The following is a 21,966-nucleotide window of genomic DNA, read 5'->3' as shown; positions in this document are numbered from 1 at the left end:
GGCCCCAGACTTCTAAGAGAAAATAGACTATTGTAGTGTTCAGTTGGAGTTAGATTATAATTGTGTTCCTGAATAGCACGATTTGGTTCAGTAGTTTACGATAAGGGCCATTTTGTGCTTATTGGTCCAACGAGCTGCTGTTTTCCTGCAGTAGCTATCTTAACAATTAAAAACAACAGACAAAGGAGCCGTGCAGATGGTTGTAATGAAGGAAGCAAAAATAATTGGCTCCCACCAAACCCCCCACTAAAAGACATTGCCACTTCGCGCTACCTGAGCTGAGCCAAAGCAATATCATGTCAGACTAGACCCACTTTGCACACCGGTTGCTTGATCTTTTACCATCAGGGAGGCGCTGCAGGTCAACGATAACAGAAGAGACTGCAAAAGTGTTTTTGTCCAACAACTATCGGTGTACTAAATTCTAAAGTCTCTGCTATGACTATGTTTTTACAGAGGCAGTTAGTAAATGTCATTTCATTATTTTTTATTCAATGACAATCAAGGACTTTTTAGTATTGATGCCTGCTCAATTGAGTGTCTAGTTTCGATACCAGTTTTAGTATGGATCAGTACCTCATTGTGTTAGGCATTCAAAGTCACCTTACAATTTTGTGGGTTGCTAATTCATTCCATACTTGGTGGTACTAAGTGTAGGGGCTTATTTGAGTCTCTTTTGTCCATTCTTCAGGATATGTTTAAAATGTGAAACATAAATTGCAATTTCCTAATGGCATACCATGTTGTTCTTCCCCCCATCAAATGGAAGAAACCTGAGGAGAAGCCTCCAGCTTAGCGGGTACATAAAGTGGTGCACTGGTGTGTGATAATGACACAGATGGGGCCAGCTCAGGTCCAATCACCTCTGGGGCGTCCGACATGGAAACTAGGCAGTCCCCAAAGCAATAGGTAGTCCCTAGAGCAGTAGGCAGTCCTCATGGGGCATTTGCACACAGGCAAATAGTCTGCTCTGGAACCTTTCCATGTGCACATAATATGTTGGTATATTGACAGCAGTAATGATAGATAATATATGGAAAGCACAAGGTAAAGATATCAGAAGAAACAAATCAACAACCTAAATGCCATGGAAAAAGATTCTGTAATACCGAGACACATGTCCTGGGCAATTCATTGAGAGATTGAGAGATTGTGAATCACTCAGGTCTAATTGTCAGTGATATGGTTGGGGTTTTTGAATCGAGAGCTCAACAGCAGGTTTGGAGCAGAGTTCAGACTTTAGACAAATATGTTATTTTTTGTGTTAAATTGCACAGATGAAAAGCTATTGTAATTTAGTTTTTTAAAAGATGGTCAAAAATTAATTAAAAAAAAAATAATTATTTTGCCTCATATCACCCAGCCCTACCAGAGCAAGACCTCACAGAAATAAAACAAATAGAGATAAAAAAAAAAAAAAGTTTTAAACAAACCGTTGATTGTAAAAGCTCTCAACATCAGGTATGAAAGAGTTCCATCCTGACACACAGAACACTGGGCATGTCCCCCGAGGGAACTTTTAAGTTCATTAAAGCAGAACTAGCAGTAACTTTCAGCAAAAGAGATTAAGAATACACTGTTGGAAACACAGACTGTATAAAGAAGTGGGCTAAGGGAGCGTAACGTCACCCATAATGTTTGGCTCCAGTCAAATGAAGCTCATCGAGGCGAGCGGTTATAAGGGTGAATTTGGAGCCAAATTTCATATTAGGAATTCCGACCGGAGGTATTATAGCAAACAAAGAGCCAATCTGGAACAAGGCTGTTGAAGGTAACTCGCCCACACTGCTGGTTTAACAGGGAGCAGACACAAAGGAACGCTGTCAATCAAACCTGTTGCTAACGCTAGCGGGGAAAGAAGGTGCAGAGTTTGTCTCTTATTAAGGCTCATATCTTTAGTTACAAGATTGTGAAATAAAATGACCAGGATCGTGTAAAGCCGTCAATACGAACACTTTCTTTTGTTTCTTTTTATTTGTCATTTTTAATTCAAATAAGGCCCTATGATCACATACAAAAATATAATAGATATAACTGCCAAAAAAAGAGTCAGGGTATCTTTGGATCCTCTTCAATCACAGGGACTTACAAAGTTTAACAAGGTAAAAATGACATTTTGAGGTCCTCCACAAAATTGATTCTTGAGCTTGAGCTTTCAGGCATATTATAAATGATAAATGAATCGTACAAAAATTACAGGCCTAATATTAATCAGCTGATAGTCTATTCTGTAAGATTTACTGTAAAACAATTAGGAAGGGCACCTTGGTAACATATCCAGGTATTTGGAGAGTTGCACTTTCATCTCTCTATATGTCTATGCACAGCACTATTTTGTTTGTGAATGTGTAAGATCACGTCTTGTTCCTGATTCACAATGTGGCTCTGATTAGACTCCAACACTATCCTGTCACTGCATTTACATCTGAAATCACTGACAACATTCAACTTGAAGACCACTCTACAATGATACACATTTTGGGCTTAGACTTTAGACATTTCCCAAAATCAAAACAGCTACAAAAAGACAAACTTAAAGAACAGAGAGACCACTGGAAATAGCAGGAGCCACAGTGTGTCAGCAGTAGTGATAGTATAAACTGTTGCTGTGTCTTTAAGCAAGACACTTCATCCACCTTGCCTAGTATGAACGTGTGATTGATGGTTGTAGGGGGCGATGGTTCCTAGACTGCACAATACTTATGGACGCTACAACAAAGTGCCTTTTGATAAGGTTTGAACAGGTTTTCCTTTAGTTGGTGAGTGAATGGTTTTTCCAGTGCTGCAAAGTCAAATTTTTATCTTGCACTTCAAGGGCAAACGCGTTGTTCTGTGAATTATTTAATTCACTATTGAAAGGAAACAATTGCCTTTGCCATCGATCTCCCACTCAGCTGAGCCGACAACAGGAGCTCCTTGAATCTCCGAAAATCACTTCTGTAAACAAGCTAGGAATAGAAATAGAAATAACACATTTGAAATCCATAACTGTATTTGAGCAGTGCGGTGGTGCAGTGGTCAAGGCTTTTGCCCCATCACAAGAAGGTCAACGGTTGTGGTGGGCTTTGGTGTGCATGTTTTCCCTGTTTCTGCATTTTTTCTTGTATTAAAATCATGTGGATCACGTGGGCCCTTGGTGGAAGTGAACTTAGACCCAGAAGGTTAAGCTTAACTCTCCATTAATATTTTCATGTTGACCTACATCTTCAGATTATATAGATGATTGAACTGTAAACAAGAGTAACCTAACTCCTCCACACATTTTTATACTTACACCTACACCTGTCCAGGTCTTTGGTCATGTACCATAGACAGAAGGAAGATTAACAAATTTACCCGGCTGTTTCAACTGAACACCCAACTGTTCAAAACATATGTGGTCAGAGGATTGCACTACATTGAGAACTTTGATATAGTCTGAAAAAGAGAGGACCTGCTCAAGGGGAATGGCCCGCACCTGAGCAGAGGTGGAGTGAGAGTACTGATTGATAACCCAGCAGCACCCCCATCACCTCCACTGCCCACCAACCAGCCCTGAGTCCACTTTGCAACATCTACTCCCTCTAGGAACTCTTCACTCTGCTTTTCCTCCCAACTTTCACCTACGGCCCTTCTCAGCCATCTAGAAAACCTCATCAGGTCAGGAATTAAGATGACTCCATTCACACCTAATATAGTGCGGTCAAGAGTTCTGGCATCAGCTGTGCTGAACTCTTCCCCGTATCCACCTATCCTGCCTCGTCTTTCACTCAAACTCCCCCCTGCTCCACCTCCTCGGCCCTCACCTGGTCCCTCACCCAAACTGCCCCTTGCTCGCCCTTCCCTGCCTTTCTCCAGAGCTGTTATCACCAAGAGCTAGGACATACAGGGTCTCTGCTGTCACAGGACATACAGTCATGATAAAAAATAATATCATGCTGAGGCCCTGTGATGGAGCTATATCTATAGTGACACCACATAGACTGATTAACAGAAGGACAGTTAGACTGTCCAATCAGAGAATTTTAATTCACATACCCTCTAAGAAGATAACATATACAGTCCTTCCATCCATCCATCTATTTTCTTGCGCTTACTGGGGCCGGGTCATATGGATAGCAGTCTAAGCAGGGACTCCCAGACATGTCCTCCAGCTCCTCCAGTGGCACCCCAAGGCGTTCCCAGGCCAGCTGAGAGACATAGTCCCTCCAGCATGTCCTAGGTCTTCCCCGGGGCCTCCGCCCAGTGGGACATGCCTGGAACACCTCCCTAAGGAGGTGTTCATGCATCATGTTCATTCGGGCATCCTGAACAGATGCCCGAGCCACCTCAACTGGTTCCTCTCGATGTGTAGGAACAGTACTCCAAGTTCCTCCCGTGGAGGCCGGGTCCCACAGAGAAAGGCCCGGACACCAGGTGCTTGCTGCCGAGCACCCACCCCAGGCCTGGCACCAGGGTAACACCAGTCCGGGTGACGTAACTGGCCTTGTTCTAGTGCTCATCAGGGGGCTTCTGAACCGCTCTTAGTCTGACCCATCTCCCAACACCTGTTTGCCATGGGTGACCCTACCAGGGGTACAAAGCCCCCGACAACATAGCTCCCAGGACCATTCAGATGCTCAGGGAGGGGACATCCAGTCCTACTGAAACTAATCTGAAATTTGCTGTGCTCCATGTCAGATCTATGCAACAAGTCATTTAGCTTCCTCAGAGAAAAGACTTTAAAGCAGCTCTGCTTGTAACAAGTCTTTCAATGGTCTAGTACCAAAGTACATCTCTCACATGTTAGTGCCATATGAACCATCTCACACTCTGAGGACTTCAGGGACCGGCCTCCTGCTGGTGCCCAGAGTCAGGATTAAACATGAGGAATCAGCGTTTCAGTTTTATGCAGCTAAAACCTGGAACAATCTTCCTGAAGATGTGAGACAGGCCTCTACTTTGACAATGTTTAAATCCAGGCTCAAAACGGTTCTGTTTAGATTTGCATATGACTGAAAGGATTTTATTCTGCACTCTTTTGTTTTAATGTAAATTTAATGATGATTATTTATGATTATTATTATGATTTGTGTGATTTTAATGTCTTTCTTATTCTGTAAAGCACTTTGAATTACTTTGTGTACAAATTGTGCTATACAAATACAACTTGCCTTGCCTCGTGTCAAAGTAGATGTGAAATTAGATAAAACAAGTATGGATGAGATTTTTTTATTATACTTTGTGTTATTATTGGACTGAGCTAAATTGAAAGATAATAGAAAATCAGAGTGGACGTGGCGTGAGCAAAACTGGCTTTGAATTGATGTTTAATGAAGCCTGAAGAGATCATTACAGGATTATGCAAGTCTGAAGCTGAACTCAAAGAACAGAAAAACTTGCTATAAATCTTTCTACACAATCAAAGCCCCAATAGGAAACTTTTTGGCCCAGAAATAAAAAAAATGTTTTTCTCATTTTGTTTGCGTTCATAGCAGTGAAAAACAAAGAAACATGTTTATCCTTACTCTGAGTGGGATTGCGTCTACACAAACCTGACTCTTATTTGGCTTCTCACTTTAAATAGACAAAAGTGAATTATGATAAACAATAAAAAAAAATACTTTCTGTGCTTTTAAAGTCTTGTATCATTTCCATTTAAATTCTGAACTAGCAGTGTGTGTTTAGTCTTTTTTGAACTTCACCCCCAAAGCAATAGAGACAGATCCAACAACCATCAACTCTCCCTAAAAGTATAGAAATATGTCATAATAATGCCTATTGCGTGTAATCTAACCTTAAAATAAAACTCTTTTCAAAGCAATTTCTTATTGTGAAATGTTTCTCTCTAATATATATATATATATATATATATATATATATATATATATATATATATATATATATATATATATATATATATATATATATTTTTTTTTTTTTTTTATTTTTTTTTTATTTTATTTTATTTTATTTATTTTTTTTTTTGTTTTGTTTTGTTTTTTTGTTTGTTTGTTTTTTGCTGGTGGATTTAGGGATTTTTACAATATTATGATGTGACTTCATCATTTTATCCACATTAGAAATTACAGTGTTACTCTACTCAAATAAGATGCTTAAACTTGAAACCTGAACACAAAAATACAAAACTAAAAACAAGTGTAAAATACCACTTGAACACGATGAATTGTATTATGAACTTGTAAAAAAAAAGTTCATCTGTTGCCAATGCATCAGGGACTACAGACGGAAAGTAGCAGTAGCTAAATCTGGTACAAATCATCTCTTCTTTTGTTAGATTAATGCATTTGCACATTGTCCCTGACAAATAAAGAATAAAGCAAGAAAGCAAGAGAAGAATGAATGGTAAATGGTCATGGTTTTATATATAGCACTTTTGCACCTTCTAAGCGCTCAAAGCGCTTTAAATCAAGGAACCACTCCATTCACACACACATTCATACACCAGTGCACACAGACACTGGGCGCGAGTTGGTTTAAGTGTGTTGCCCAATGGCAACATTCATCTGTGGGTGCTGGAATTGCACTGCTAACCTGTGGGTCAGTGGACCTGACTTAAAAAACCTAACACATTTTAGTTAAATTTAATTAAGTCTACAGAAATAAGAACATGTTGTGGAGTGGTATGTGGCTCATTAAGTAACAGGAAAGGTCGTTCATTTCTGGCTCTTGCAACCGCATGCTACCGTTATGTCCTTGGGCAAGGCACACAGAATGTTGGTGAGTGTGTAGATGTAATTGGTTCCATTATATAAGCAGGTTCAGCAAATGAGTCCAATCAAACAAGTGGGCCAAAAATGAGTACCGGTATATTCTATAAGTATGACTGTAATAGCTGTGTGTGTGCCAAGTGTCAGTTAGCCCTTGTCTATGGCCATATGTGACAGAGCACTTACCATTCGTGCCCATTTCACTGTGATTGTGTAACACCTGAGGAAAAAACAATATGTGACATTCAGTGCAATGTTTACTTATTAATGGTCAGGTATTAAAAGTGTTTTAACCTTTGCCAATCTTCCAGGCACTACTGTGTAATTATGCTGTGCTTGTCTTATCGTGTGAGATGGCCCATTGGCTGTGTGGTATATGCATCTGTGGTGTCTTTGATTGTGGTGCCAGGGGAGTCTTTATAGGTCAGTCTTCTCCACAGGTGTGAGTGAGTTTAAGGTAAAGCCTGGCCCGGGGCTGAGCTGTAATTCGATGCTATATTTTGTGAGTTGAGCCCTGGGCACTCGCTCTCCACCTGTGTTGGGATTCTCTGACATTATCTCCTGAGCTAATTATAAATGTGATGGCAGCGGGCCAGACAGGCTGCACTGCAGGACATGTCTGCTTATGTCACTGAGGCTGTAAGGAGCACACAAACACACCAGAGTCTACCATAGCTTTGGCAGCCTCTGTTTGTGGGAATGCATAATAATAACCTACACAAAGATAAAAGTGTCTGAAACAAGTCATCTTGTTAGTTGCCGCTACAGCATTACAGTACATTGTGTACATTGTGTGTGTGTGTGGGGGTGGGTGGGTGTGTGTGTGTGTGTGTGTATATATATATATATATATTACCATGCACCATGTTTAGTGGTCACTAGATGCTTAAGGAAGCACAAAAAATCAGCAGTTTGAACTTAAAATGAGTTAGTCAGCTGAAATGCCAGCTTAACATGCCACTACTTACCTAAAACATGACAATGACATATTTGTGAACAAAGGGTAAATGGACCTTTAGGCATTAATGAAATGTTGTCAAATGAAAAAAAGAGGTGCTCATTGGAGAAAATACCATCAATGTAAAAATAAAAAAGACAAGGCACTCTCCGTATTTTCAAATGTCTTTATTAATTATAGTCTCAATGGACCTGAGCCAACATGTTTCAGCCTATGGCCTTCATCAGGGGGACAAACATAATCATTTTAAAATGATAGCGAATGCCTTGGTTTTTTGTATTATTATTATTTTTTTGTAACAAAATATTATATTATATCTTTTGAATGGTTAAAAGTCCTCAAATGTCACCAACAACAGGAAGCTGAAACCCATGAATAGGAAAAAATAAAGAAGATTTGTTCTGAACTTCTAAAAATCTTCCTTTCTTCCTTTACTAAGTGATTGATAGCATCAGCATTAAACTCTAGCTCCAAGAAAATTGTGATATTCAGTTTTTGGTATATTGTTCACCCTTAGATGAAACCTATACATTGGTTTGACATTTATATAGTACAGTACACTTGGCAGAATTGTAGAGTTACTACCTCTCAAAAATAGGTCATGTATGTATGAATACAAATACTCCATGTGTCCCCTGAGTGTGTCTTTAAAGCCCACACAGAGATTACTGCAGGAGTAATAGCAACTGAAATCACATTTTAAATGCTAGCTATTATCCAATAGCACCTCTGCAATTATGTCGATGTATAATATCTGTAAACAGCATAATAGTGTGTCGCAAATCATAATTAGGTTCTATTGTGTATGTATTCTAACCTCTACACATATTATAGAGTGTATACCACTTCTTTATTACTTAAACAGTAAATTTTCAGTCTTTTCTCAAATGTGGCTGTGTTTAAAATGGACACAATGAACTGAATCTTCATAGAACCAAATTCACTGAATCACAATTGAAATATGTAAAAAAAAAAAATCTATGAAACATTTTCACTATAGTTGTTCATCTCCACTGACAGTCAAGAACAAGAACATAATAATAAATATGTGTCTTTTCTTCCTACAGTTGAGTGTCTGTGGACCATGGAAATATTGGACAAAATGGGGAATGAGGAAGCAATGGAGTTTGATGGTTCAGCCTCCTCTGCAGCACTGGCCAACTCCAGCATGGATTCTGTCATCAACATCACCAATATTACCTTCTTTCCCTATTACCAGCACACCATGTACGTGGCAGCCACCTACATCCTGGCCTATTTCTTCATCTTTATGCTGTGCATGGTGGGAAACCTCCTGGTGTGTCTAATTGTGCTGGAGAACCGCAGGATGAGGACAGTAACCAACCTGTTTATTTTGAACCTGGCCATCTCAGACCTGCTGGTGGGCATCTTCTGTGTGCCCACTACTCTGGTGGACAACCTCATCACAGGTAACACACATAAGCATAGTGAATACAGTGACATGACTTTTGTTTTCTGCTGGGAGCTAAACAGTTACCATGGCGACACTATACACACATGAGGAAACATAGCTAAATATACACGGTTTGACAACTTTAAACTTTCTTTTCTTCATCGAGATATTAATTGTTTTGCCCAGAATGTGCTAAACTATTGAAGACCAGGACAATAACACACCTGTAATTACATAAAGGCAAGACAGACAGTGTTAATAACATACCGTACTCTGGAACATTTCAGGCAAAACAATTACATCTTCATGAGACAAGCAGGTGGCACGGCCTCCTCCAGAAAACATATGTGGTCATGTGGTCCTCAGGTGCTCGAGCTACCTGATGAGAAATCTGGGTTCTGACTTGTTGGCATCATGTGCACTCATGTGCATTTATCTTGAAAACTGTGGATTCTTATGTCAATAATAATACGATCACTGAGTCCACTCTTTAACAGCGTTAAAGAGTGGAAGAATGGAATTTGTTTTGATAAAGATCCCAATGACCACACCTTTAAGTCCCATGTAGATGTTTGCTTTTCAATAAAACAGGTGACTGTGACTCACAGAAAGACGAGATGACAAATGTCAGCTTTGTAAATTATTGTAATCTACTCACCAGCTGCTGCTCCCACATCTCTTGAAAGATAGTGAAGTAAAGAGTACGGCCTTGAAGATGTTTCAGGTGACAGCTGAATTTACTGGCAATTATTTAACTATTTTAGGTATGTTTACTGCACATTTGACCCACCCTTCAAACCTATCAGAGCATCCAGAATACGTCTGAAATTTATATGAAAATGCAATGCATATTATGTTGCAACAAAGTGAAACAAGAAGCAGTGAAGAGAGGCCAAAAAGGAGAATTAAATTAATTCTTCTTGGAATAGGGGAGTTGCTGGAATAAATAGTAAGTTCCTATTATGGCTATTATCTTTTCCCCATTCACCTGGTAAGTAGGAATGGGATAAAAATTTTCATGATTATAGTATATATCTAGGGTTTTACAATTATGTCAGGATTGTCAGGTGGAGTACAGTGGCCAATATGGTAAATGTGACAAGTGGAAAACATATTTTCTTTGTGTAGGCCAATTTAAAAAATATGTTGATTGCTTCATGAAACAAACTGAATCACTGTTTACCTGCTCAAATTGCAAACGACACCTGTACTTAGTTCTGTGAATGTGATTTGATGAATGTGTCAGGCGGGCTGCTGATAGTGTGAAGGTGCTGTGTGACATTGCTATAGGTAATGACATTCATTGAAATACTGAAATGCATCTAATCTATTATTAGTTAGTAGAGTTTCACAAAAGAGAAAATCTTATACTAACAGAGATTATATTGACAGAGATTATAAAATGATAAAGTGATTAAAAAAAAACTGTTTTTTCCCACACTATCCACACTTTATCACTTTTTAAACTCATTCCTAGGATGCTAATTATTCACTGAAATAATTTCACAAGCACGTTTGAACTTTCAGTGGCAAGAGCAGAGTGTCACTGTTAGAAACAACAAGCATGCTAACAATGCACTAGTGTTACTTCATGGTTCACAGCGATAAACATGCTTTATAATTAGATGGAGACAGCAGACTCATTTTTGCCCAAAGTGTTGCTTTTGCCACTTATTTGTACTGGGGCAAATTTTACTTTATTTCCTCAAAATGAATAAATGGATAAATACAGCCTCTTAAACAATTTATTTAGCTTTTACTAAAAACCACCACACTCCGCAGGATATTTATTCTGCTACACTCCTCGTGTGTGATGTACACACATAGTCATATGGTAACCACAGAACATCTGCAGTGCTAAAGTAACAGCCAATAAAACAGAGACAGGGGCAGATCGATTGACGGACACAGAGGCGCAAGATACAAACACAGGAAATAAATAATTAAGGTGACTTAATTACTCACCTCTCGTGAAGTTGTAAAGTTAACTGCAGCATTCTCATGCATATTATCTGTTGTCCTCCGTAAATAATGACACCCAGTCCACAAAACAGCACTATGAATCCAGTTTGAAGTGTTCTTTAAAAAGTAAAAAGGTGACAGTAGAACACAACATGTGTCTGTTTACATACATCCACACATCACAGATCAGGGTGAAGCCACTGCTACTGTAAGCATGACTCTTACTTCCTGTATAGTTTATATCATTAGCCTTCTGTGCATTAAAAGCATTTATAAACTAGAAGATAGGAATGATCTAATCTTTTGAACATTTTGGAGTGAGTCATGTGCGTAATTTTACTGTAGACAAGAACAGCTGACTCAAAACTTTTAGCTTGTGGTGGCTGTCTCTCCGGTGCCATATCCCGCTGCAGTTGTGCTTGGGGGATCGTAAGATTTAAAACTCATATGATTCTCCTCCTGTTTGTGGCATGCGCTTTAGTCGCACTTTTAAAAAGACTTTATAAGGAACAGTGTGATTGATATAACCGGTATCCGCACTTCAAACTCCGCCCTGCAGCCAGGTGTTTGAAATCAGAAACACCTGGCTGTAAGCAGGGCAGTCTTCTGTGATGTCACCAACTACTGGAAAATTGCAGGGGCCAGTGAAGGTAGCACAAACTTAGATTTAAACAATGACTAGGAACAGTACCTAATGCTATTAAAACACCATGTACACAGTTTAGTAGCAAAAAACCCAAAACAAAACAAAAAGTTCCCAAGGCTACATTTCACAACAATATCTCTCAGACGAGTAAGTGATGAGATTGCGTATAAAGGCATATACACAAAAATTATACAGGGAATCTTTTCCATCTTGCCTCTTGCACTAGATGTGAGAACCTAAAAACCTGAAAATGTAAAGGTCTGGATCAGGCTCTGATTGCATGGATTATTAAAAGCACAATGGCATACAGATGAAGAGGCAATCTGAAAAGGGTTTCATCATCCTGGTATTATTCCAGAGGGGGTGGTTCTACAATATGTGGTTTACATGTGAACTGTGATGACGATTGTTTCTCTATTCATCATTTTGCCTTACTTAGTGTTGCCACGATACTAAAATTTCAACCTCAATTTTGAGAATAAGGAATAGACTCAATGCTCAATACTGATTTCGATACCACAATGATAATAAACACATTATTTAGACAATAGAATGTTAGTTTCAGCATTAAATGGTAGTACTTTATTTTATATTACCATCTGCTATGTTAGTCGATGTGGTCTTAACTTGTTTCTGATACAGCTTAAGCTCAATCAAAACCATTCAGGAATTTCTGTCCCATGAAATGTAACCTTTTTAATATTAATACATACAAACGAGTATCTAATTTGGTACTAGTTGTAGTATTAGCGTCTGATTTTCAGTACTATTGATAACAATGGTGAGATATTGGAGGAGAAAGCAGGAAGAACTGAGATGTAAAAGATGACAAAAGCTTTCAGAAGAATTAAAAGTAGATGGCCCATGTTGGTGCTGTTTTATTTTCTAAACCTGCAGGTATGTTCATCCCGTGTTGATGGCGTGTTTGGTGCCATATTGCCGAATTTTCAGGCACCAGTTTGAAAAAAAAGCGTTCCTTGAATTAAAAGTCAAAAAAACTCTCTGTACACAGTCTTCTGTGTAAATATTTGTATTTCAAGTGTGGCCTATATATGTACAAACTGTATTTTCTTTTAAAATGTAGCTGCCGTGGCCTACATTCAGGTACGCTCAATAGTACAAAAATTTACGGTACACACTTAAACACTTAAATTATCTCATTGAGTAAATAATTATCATTCTTCTATTTCATTCAACCCTAGACACAATGAAAGACAGAACAGAACTCTGACTGGCTCATAGTGAATGGGAAAGATTGTGACTTGTAAAGAGAGATTGTTTGGGGAATAGAGCTCCTGCACGTGACTAAATCTGACAGGATATTGACAGTGGTGAATTAGCAGTAATGAACAGAACCGAGTCTGCTTTCAGAGTTTTTTTTTTTTTTTTTTTTTTTGTCATTAAATAAAATCATAGACATTGATTTATCTTAAAAATAATCAGATTAAACATTAGTGACCCTGACCCAGGTGTTATTTTGAAGAGATTTAGTAGATTTCACCTTAATTCTACAATATTTGGACACCTGGTTTACTTTTCACTTTTTATGTTATGCAAAAAGGGTCCCTGGAGATGTATGAGAAAACTATATTTTATTACACATCCCTGTACCTATAACGCTTACTGATGTGTATATAGTGAAAGTAATGAAATAGTGAAAACACATTGTGATCTAATAAATGTGCAGATGCTGGAGCCTATTAAAACAGCCAAGTCAATGCAATAAACACACAAAAAAATATTGATTTAACTTCGATTTGTGATTTTATTCTCTACAACCAACATTTCTAAACAATCAAATAATGTTAAGTAAATTAACAGTCTTTAGCAAAAAGCATTTGGGATTGTTTCTTTTCAAACTACTCTCTCTCTGCCTAATTCATAGACTACAATGTTTAATCAGCAATACATAAAAAAAAAAAAACAAAAAAAAAAAAAACAAAAAACAAATAAAGAAACAAAAACAAACAAACAAAAAAAGTTTGGAGGTGTTTTGCTGGACCTTTATAGGTCTATTGGCTCTATAGCTCTACAGTAAAAAATTTCATTTAAATTACAGCCTGATGATTGCCTTTGAAATAAGTCAAATGAATAATAAATAGTAAAAAGCTGTGTTGTTGGAATCATGTTATTTTTGCCTGAAGTCCACAGCACCCTTTAATAGCTTTTTGGAGAAATAAATGAAGAACATATTAAAATGACCTTTATACCTCACCTAAAGGTATATACTATTAAAATTATAATTGGAAAAAGCTGAAGCTAATCTGTTTAAAATGGATAGATTTGGGAAAGAGGCAAACAAAGAAAATGAAAACTATGTCTCTTAAAAATATATTTTTCCAAAATTGTTCAGGCCAAAGATAACCCATTACCACAAGAAGCAAAATCTACCGGCTATAATATACTACACCAAGCTTTAACAGAAATCTCTCTTTAAATCAGTGGTTCTTAACCTTGTTGGAGGCACTGAACCCCACCGGTTCCATATGCACATTCACCGAACCCTTCTTTATTGAAAAATAAAAATTTTTTTTTTTTTCAAATTCAAGACACATGTATGTTTTACTGGTGCACAAAATGAATTGGTGCATTAACATCACTGTGTTCAAAGAATAAACCAATACAATGCATGAACTCACAACAAATTACATACATACCTTTTAACAAAGACATGACCTTTTTTAATACTACCACACTGAAATTATTTTAATTTTGTATTGTATTATGTATTCCAAATAATGAACTTACTGTATTTCGCTTTTTATTATTTGTAACATTTTAACACACACCTCACATCTAATTTCCATTAGGCTACAATAATGAAGTATTTACTGCAAATCAGTGACTTCTGCTGTTGCCTTTGATAGACCAGTCAGAAATGCATGGCTTCACCTTGGCCACTCTCATGTCATTTTCACAGCAAAGTCTGTTCCTTTCTTCATTTTTATGTCGTTGTATGTTTTTATGCCGTTCGAAGTAACAGTATTCAATGACCAATACACACTGAGAGGAATCTGTATCTGCACACCCAGCTGCTCTATTACTGCAGATTGACATTAGCTAATGCTAATGATTACACATAATACACATTTGACCACATTAAGTCCATAGCAGAATAAACCACACTTACCGATCAGAACAGCTCCAGTCCATCAAATCATAAGGTCCTCTGCTCCTCAGTTCATCATGAGATATTTATATATTATATATATATATATATATATATATATATATATATAATAATATATATATATATATATATATATATATATATATAGATATATATATATATATATATATATATATATATATATATATATATATATATATATATATATATATATATATATATATATATATATATATCTCATGATGAACTGAGGAGCAGAGGACCTTATGATTTGATGGACTGGATGCTGTTCCTGATCGGTAAGTGTGGTTTATTCTGCTATTGACTTAATTGTGGGTCAAATGTGTATTATGTGTATCATTAGCATTAGCTAATGTCAATCTGCAGTAATAGAGCAGCTGGGTGTGCAGATACAGATTCCTCTCAGTGTGTATTGGTCATTGAATACTGTTACTTCGAACGGCATAAAAACATACAACGACATAAAAATGAAGAAAAGGAACAGACTTTGCTGTGAAAATGACATGAGAGTGGCCAAGGTGAAGCCATGCATTTCTGACCTGGTCTATCAAAGGCAACAGCAGAAGTCACTGATTTGCAGTAAATATTCATTATTGTAGCCTAATGGAAATTAGATGATGGGTGTGTGTTAAAATGTTACAAATAATAAAAAGCGTAAATACAGTAGTTCATTATTGGAATACATAATACAATACAAAATTAAAATAATTTCAGTGTGGTAGTATTAAAAAAAGGTCATGTCTTTGTTAAAAGGTATGTATGTAATTTGTTGTGAGTTCATGCATTGTATTGGTTTTATTCTTTGAACACAGTGATGTTAATGCACAATTCATTTTGTGCACCAGTAAAACATACATGTGTCTTGAATTTGAAAAAAAAAAATTTTATTTTTCAATAAAGAAGGGTTCGGTGAATGTGCATATGGAACCGGTGGGGTTCAGTACCTCCAACAAGGTTAAGAACCACTGATTTAAAGAGAGATTTCTGTTAAAGCTTGGTGTAGTATATTTATAGCCGGTAGATTTTGCTTCTTGTGGTAATGGGTTATCTTTGGCCTGAACAATTTTGGAAAAATATTTTTAAGAGACATAGTTTTCATTTTCTTTGTTTGCCTCTTTCCCAAATCTATCCATTTTAAACAGATTAGCTTCAGCTTTTTCCAATTATAATTTTAATAGTATATACCTTTAGGTGAGGTATAAAAGGTCATTTTAATATGTTCTTCATTTATTTCTCCAAAAAGCTATTAAAGGGTGCTGTGGACTTCAGGCAAAAATAACATGATTCCAACAACACAACTTTTTACTATTTATTATTCATTTGACTTATTTCAAAGGCAATCATCAGGCTGTAATTTAAATGAAATTTTTTACTGTAGAGCTATAGAGCCAATAGACCTATAAAGGTCCAGCAAACACCTCCAAACTTTTTTTGTTTGTTTGTTTTTGTTTCTTTATTTGTTTTTGTTTTTTTGTTTTTTTTTTTTTTATGTATTGCTGATTAACATTGTAGTCTATGAATTAGGCAGAGAGAGAGTAGTTTGAAAAGAAACAATCCCAAATGCTTTTTGCTAAAGACTGTTAATTTACTTAACATTATTTGATTGTTTAGAAATGTTGGTTGTAGAGAATAAAATCACAAATCGAAGTTAAATCAATTTTTTTGTGTGTTTATTGCATTGACTTGGCTGTTTAATAGGCTCCAGCATCTGCACATTTATTAGATCACAATGTGTTTTCACTATTTCATTACTTTCACTATATAAACATCAGTAAGCGTTATAGGTACAGGGATGTGTAATAAAATAGTTTTCTCATACATCTCCAGGGACCCTTTTTGCATAACATAAAAAGTGAAAAGTAAACCAGGTGTCCAAATATTGTAGAATTAAGGTGAAATCTACTAAATCTCTTCAAAATAACACCTGGGTCAGGGTCACTAATGTTTAATCTGATTATTTTTTAAGATAAATCAATGTCTATGATTTTATTTAATGACAAAAAAAAAAAAAAAAAAAAACTCTGAAAGCAGACTCGGTTCTGTTCATTACTGCTAATTCACCACTGTCAATATCCCTGTCAGATTTAGTAACGTGCAGGAGCTCTATTCCCAAACAATCTCTCTTTACAAGTCACAATCTTTCCATTCACTATGAGCCAGTCAGAGTTCTGTTCTGTCTTTCATTGTGTCTAGGGTTGAATGAAATAGAAGAATGATAATTATTTACTCAATGAGATAATTTAAGTGTTTAAGTGTGTACCGTAAATTTTTGTACTATTGAGCGTACCTGAATGTAGGCCACGGCAGCTACATTTTAAAAGAAAATACAGTTTGTACATATATAGGCCACACTTGAAATACAAATATTTACACAGAAAGATCTGTGTACAGAGAGTTTTTTGACTTTTAATTCAAGGAACGCTTTTTTTCAAACTGTGCCTGAAAAATCGGCAATATGGCACCAACACGCCATCAACACGGATGAACATACCTGCAGGTTTAGAAAATAAAACAGCACCAACATGGGCCATCTACTTTTAATTCTTCTGAAAGCTTTTGTCATCTTTTTACATCTCAGTTCTTCCTGCTTTCTCCTCCAATATCTCACCATTGTTATCAATAGTACTGAAAATCAGACGCTAATACTACAACTAGTACCAAAATTAGATACTCGTTTGTATGTATTAATATTAAAAAGGTTACATTCATGGGACAGAAATTCCTGAATAGGTTTTGATTGAGCTTAAGCTGTATCAGAACAAGTATAAGACCACATCGACTAACATAGCAGATGGTAATATAAAATAAAGTACTACCATTTAATGCTGAAACTAACATTCTATTGTCTAAATAATGTGTTTATTATCATTGTGGTATCGAAATCAGTATTGAGCATTGAGTCTATTCCTTATTCTCAAAATTGAGGTTGAAATTTTAGTATCGTGGCAACACTAAGTAAGGCAAAATGATGAATAGAGAAACAATCGTCATCACAGTTCACATGTAAACCACATATTGTAGAACCACCCCCTCTGGAATAATACCAGGATGATGAAACCCTTTTCAGATTGCCTCTTCATCTGTATGCCATTGTGCTTTTAATAATCCATGCAATCAGAGCCTGATCCAGACCTTTACATTTTCAGGTTTTTAGGTTCTCACATCTAGTGCAAGAGGCAAGATGGAAAAGATTCCCTGTATAATTTTGTGTATATGCCTTTTATACGCAATCTCATCACTTACTCGTCTGAGAGATATTGTTGTGAATGTAGCCTTGGGAACTTTTTTGTTTTGTTTTGGGTTTTTTTTGCTACTAAACTGTGTACATGGTGTTTTAATAGCATTAGGTACTGTTCCTAGTCATTGTTTAAATCTAAGTTTGTGCTACCTTCACTGGCCCCTGCAATTTCCAGTAGTTGGTGACATCACAGAAGACTGCCCTGCTTACAGCCAGGTGTTTCTGATTTCAAACACCTGGCTGCAGGGGCGGAGTTTGAGTGCGGATACCGGTTATATCAATCACACTGTTCCTTATAAAGTCTTTTTAAAAGTGCGACTAAAGCGCATGCCACAAACAGGAGGAGAATCATATGAGTTTTAAATCTTACGATCCCCCAAGCACAACTGCAGCGGGATATGGCACCGGAGAGACAGCCACCACAAGCTAAAAGTTTTTGAGTCAGCTGTTTCTTGTCTACAGTAAAATTACGCACATGACTCACTCCAAAATGTTCAAAAGATTAGATCATTCTATCTTCTAGTTTATAAATGCTTTTAATGCACAGAAGGCTAATGATAAACTATACAGGAAGTAAGAGTCATGCTTACAGTAGCAGTGGCTTCACCCTGATCTGTGATGTGTGGATGTATGTAAACAGACACATGTTGTGTTCTACTGTCACCTTTTTACTTTTTAAAGAACACTTCAAACTGGATTCATAGTGCTGTTTTGTGGACTGGGTGTCATTATTTACGGAGGACAACAGATAATATGCATGAGAATGCTGCAGTTTAACTTTACAACTTCACGAGAGGTGAGTAATTAAGTCACCTAATTATTTATTTCCTGTGTTTGTATCTTGCGCCTCTGTGTCCGTCAATCGATCTGCCCCTGTCTCTGTTTTATTGGCTGTTACTTTTAGCACTGCAGATGTTCTGTGGTTACCATATGACTATGTGTGTACATCACACACGAGGAGTGTAGCAGAATAAATATCCTGCGGAGTGTGGTGGTTTTTAGTAAAAGCTAAATAAAATTGTTTAAGAGGCTGTATTTATCCATTTATTCATTTTGAGGAAATAAAGTAAAATTTGCCCCAGTACAAATAAGTGGCAAAAGCAACACTTTGGGCAAAAATGAGTCTGCTGTCTCCATCTAATTATAAAGCATGTTTATCGCTGTGAACCATGAAGTAACACTAGTGCATTGTTAGCATGCTTGTTGTTTCTAACAGTGACACTCTGCTCTTGCCACTGAAAGTTCAAACGTGCTTGTGAAATTATTTCAGTGAATAATTAGCATCCTAGGAATGAGTTTTAAAAAGTGATAAAGTGTGGATAGTGTGGGAAAAAACAGTTTTTTTTTAATCACTTTATCATTTTATAATCTCTGTCAATATAATCTCTGTTAGTATAGATTTTCTCTTTTGTGAAACTCTACTAACTAATAATAGATTAGATGCATTTCAGTATTTCAATGAATGTCATTACCTATAGCAATGTCACACAGCACCTTCACACTATCAGCAGCCCGCCTGACACATTCATCAAATCACATTCACAGAACTAAGTACAGGTGTCGTTTGCAATTTGAGCAGGTAAACAGTGATTCAGTTTGTTTCATGAAGCAATCAACATATTTTTTAAATTGGCCTACACAAAGAAAATATGTTTTCCACTTGTCACATTTACCATATTGGCCACTGTACTCCACCTGACAATCCTGACATAATTGTAAAACCCTAGATATATACTATAATCATGAAAATTTTATCCCATTCCTCCTTACCAGGTGAATGGGGAAAAGATAATAGCCATAATAGGAACTTACTATTTATTCCAGCAACTCCCCTATTCCAAGAAGAATTAATTTAATTCTCCTTTTTGGCCTCTCTTCACTGCTTCTTGTTTCACTTTGTTGCAACATAATATGCATTGCATTTTCATATAAATTTCAGACGTATTCTGGATGCTCTGATAGGTTTGAAGGGTGGGTCAAATGTGCAGTAAAACATACCTAAAATAGTTAAATAATTGCCAGTAAATTCAGCTGTCACCTGAAACATCTTCAAGGCCGTACTCTTTACTTCACTATCTTTCAAGAGATGTGGGAGCAGCAGCTGGTGAGTAGATTACAATAATTTACAAAGCTGACATTTGTCATCTCGTCTTTCTGTGAGTCACAGTCACCTGTTTTATTGAAAAGCAAACATCTACATGGGACTTAAAGGTGTGGTCATTGGGATCTTTATCAAAACAAATTCCATTCTTCCACTCTTTAACGCTGTTAAAGAGTGGACTCAGTGATCGTATTATTATTGACATAAGAATCCACAGTTTTCAAGATAAATGCACATGAAGTGCACATGATGCCAACAAGTCAGAACCCAAGATTTCTCATCAGGTAGCTCGAGCACCTGAGGACCACATGACCACATATGTTTTCTGGAGGAGGCCGTGCCACCTGCTTGTCTCATGAAGATGTAATTGTTTGCCTGAAATGTTCCAGAGTACGGTATGTTATTAACACTGTCTGTCTTGCCTTTATGTAATTACAGGTGTGTTATTGTCCTGGTCTTCAATAGTTTAGCACATTCTGGGCAAAACAATTAATATCTCGATGAAGAAAAGAAAGTTTAAAGTTGTCAAACCGTGTATATTTAGCTATGTTTCCTCATGTTGTGTATAGTGTCTCGCATGGTAACTGTTTAGCTCCCAGCAGAAAACAAAAGTCAATGTCACTGTATTCACTATGCTTATGTGTGTTACCTGTGATGAGGTTGTCCACCAGAGTAGTGGGGCACACAGAAGATGCCCACCAGCAGGTCTGAGATGGCCAGGTTCAAAATAAACAGGTTGGTTACTGTCCTCATCCTGCGGTTCTCCAGCACAATTAGACACACCAGGAGGTTTCCCACCATGCACAGCATAAAGATGGAAGAAATAGGCCAGGATGTAGGTGGCTGCCACGTACATGGTGTGCTGGTAATAGGGAAAGAAGGTAATATTGGTGATGTTGATGACAGAATCCATGCTGAGTTGGCCAGTGCTGCAGAGGAGGCTGAACCATCAAACTCCATTGCTTCCTCATTCCCCATTTTGTCCAATATTTCCATGGTCCACAGACACTCAACTGTAGGAAGAAAAGACACATATTTATTATTATGTTCTTGTTCTTGACTGTCAGTGGAGATGAACAACTATAGTGAAAATGTTTCATAGATTTTTTTTTTTTTACATATTTCAATTGTGATTCAGTGAATTTGGTTCTATGAAGATTCAGTTCATTGTGTCCATTTTAAACACAGCCACATTTGAGAAAAGACTGAAAATTTACTGTTTAAGTAATAAAGAAGTGGTATACACTCTATAATATGTGTAGAGGTTAGAATACATACACAATAGAACCTAATTATGATTTGCGACACACTATTATGCTGTTTACAGATATTATACATCGACATAATTGCAGAGGTGCTATTGGATAATAGCTAGCATTTAAATGTGATTTCAGTTGCTATTACTCCTGCAGGTAATCTCTGTGTGGGCTTTAAAGACACACTCAGGGGACACATGGAGTATTTGTATTCATACATACATGACCTATTTTTGAGAGGTAGTAACTCTACAATTCTGCCAAGTGTACTGTACTATATAAATGTCAAACAATGTATAGGTTTCATCTAAGGGTGAACAATATACCAAAAACTGAATATCACAATTTTCTTGGAGCTAGAGTTTAATGCTGATGCTATCAATCACTTAGTAAAGGAAGAAAGGAAGATTTTTTAGAAGTTCAGAACAAATCTTCTTTATTTTTTCCTATTCATGGGTTTCAGCTTCCTGTTGTTGGTGACATTTGAGGACTTTTAACCATTCAAAAGATATAATATAATATTTTGTTACAAAAAAATAATAATAATACAA

The 21,966-nt window shown here is 36.8% G+C and overlaps 2 protein-coding genes across 2 annotated transcripts; one reads left to right on the top strand and one right to left on the bottom strand.

Annotated features, from left to right (window-relative positions):
• The first annotated feature begins 8,749 nt into the window (after positions 1-8,749).
• Positions 8,750-9,444, top strand: LOC117376132 (neuropeptide FF receptor 1-like). Its single transcript, XM_033972540.1, has 2 exons — positions 8,750-9,077; positions 9,428-9,444. Exons 1-2 carry the CDS (start codon positions 8,750-8,752, stop codon positions 9,442-9,444), a joined length of 345 nt encoding a protein of 114 aa, XP_033828431.1.
• A 10,995-nt stretch (positions 9,445-20,439) lies between these two features.
• LOC117376131 (neuropeptide FF receptor 1-like) lies at positions 20,440-21,072 on the bottom strand. Its single transcript, XM_033972539.1, is given in 4 exon segments — positions 20,440-20,456; positions 20,809-20,839; positions 20,841-20,981; positions 20,983-21,072. Coding segments are annotated over 4 exon segments (279 nt in total).
• Positions 21,073-21,966: the final 894 nt, after the last annotated feature.

Source organism: Periophthalmus magnuspinnatus, chromosome 9 (assembly GCF_009829125.3).
Source record: "Periophthalmus magnuspinnatus isolate fPerMag1 chromosome 9, fPerMag1.2.pri, whole genome shotgun sequence".
Lineage (NCBI taxonomy): Eukaryota > Metazoa > Chordata > Actinopteri > Gobiiformes > Gobiidae > Periophthalmus > Periophthalmus magnuspinnatus.
Note: the sequence above shows the minus strand (reverse complement) of the source record. Positions and strands in the feature narration are given on the sequence as shown.

What these genes read in the sequence shown, in the direction of transcription:
- LOC117376132 (XM_033972540.1), top strand. Translation starts at nt 8,750, where the DNA reads ATGGGGAATGAGGAAGCAATGGAGTTTGATGGTTCAGCCTCCTCTGCA.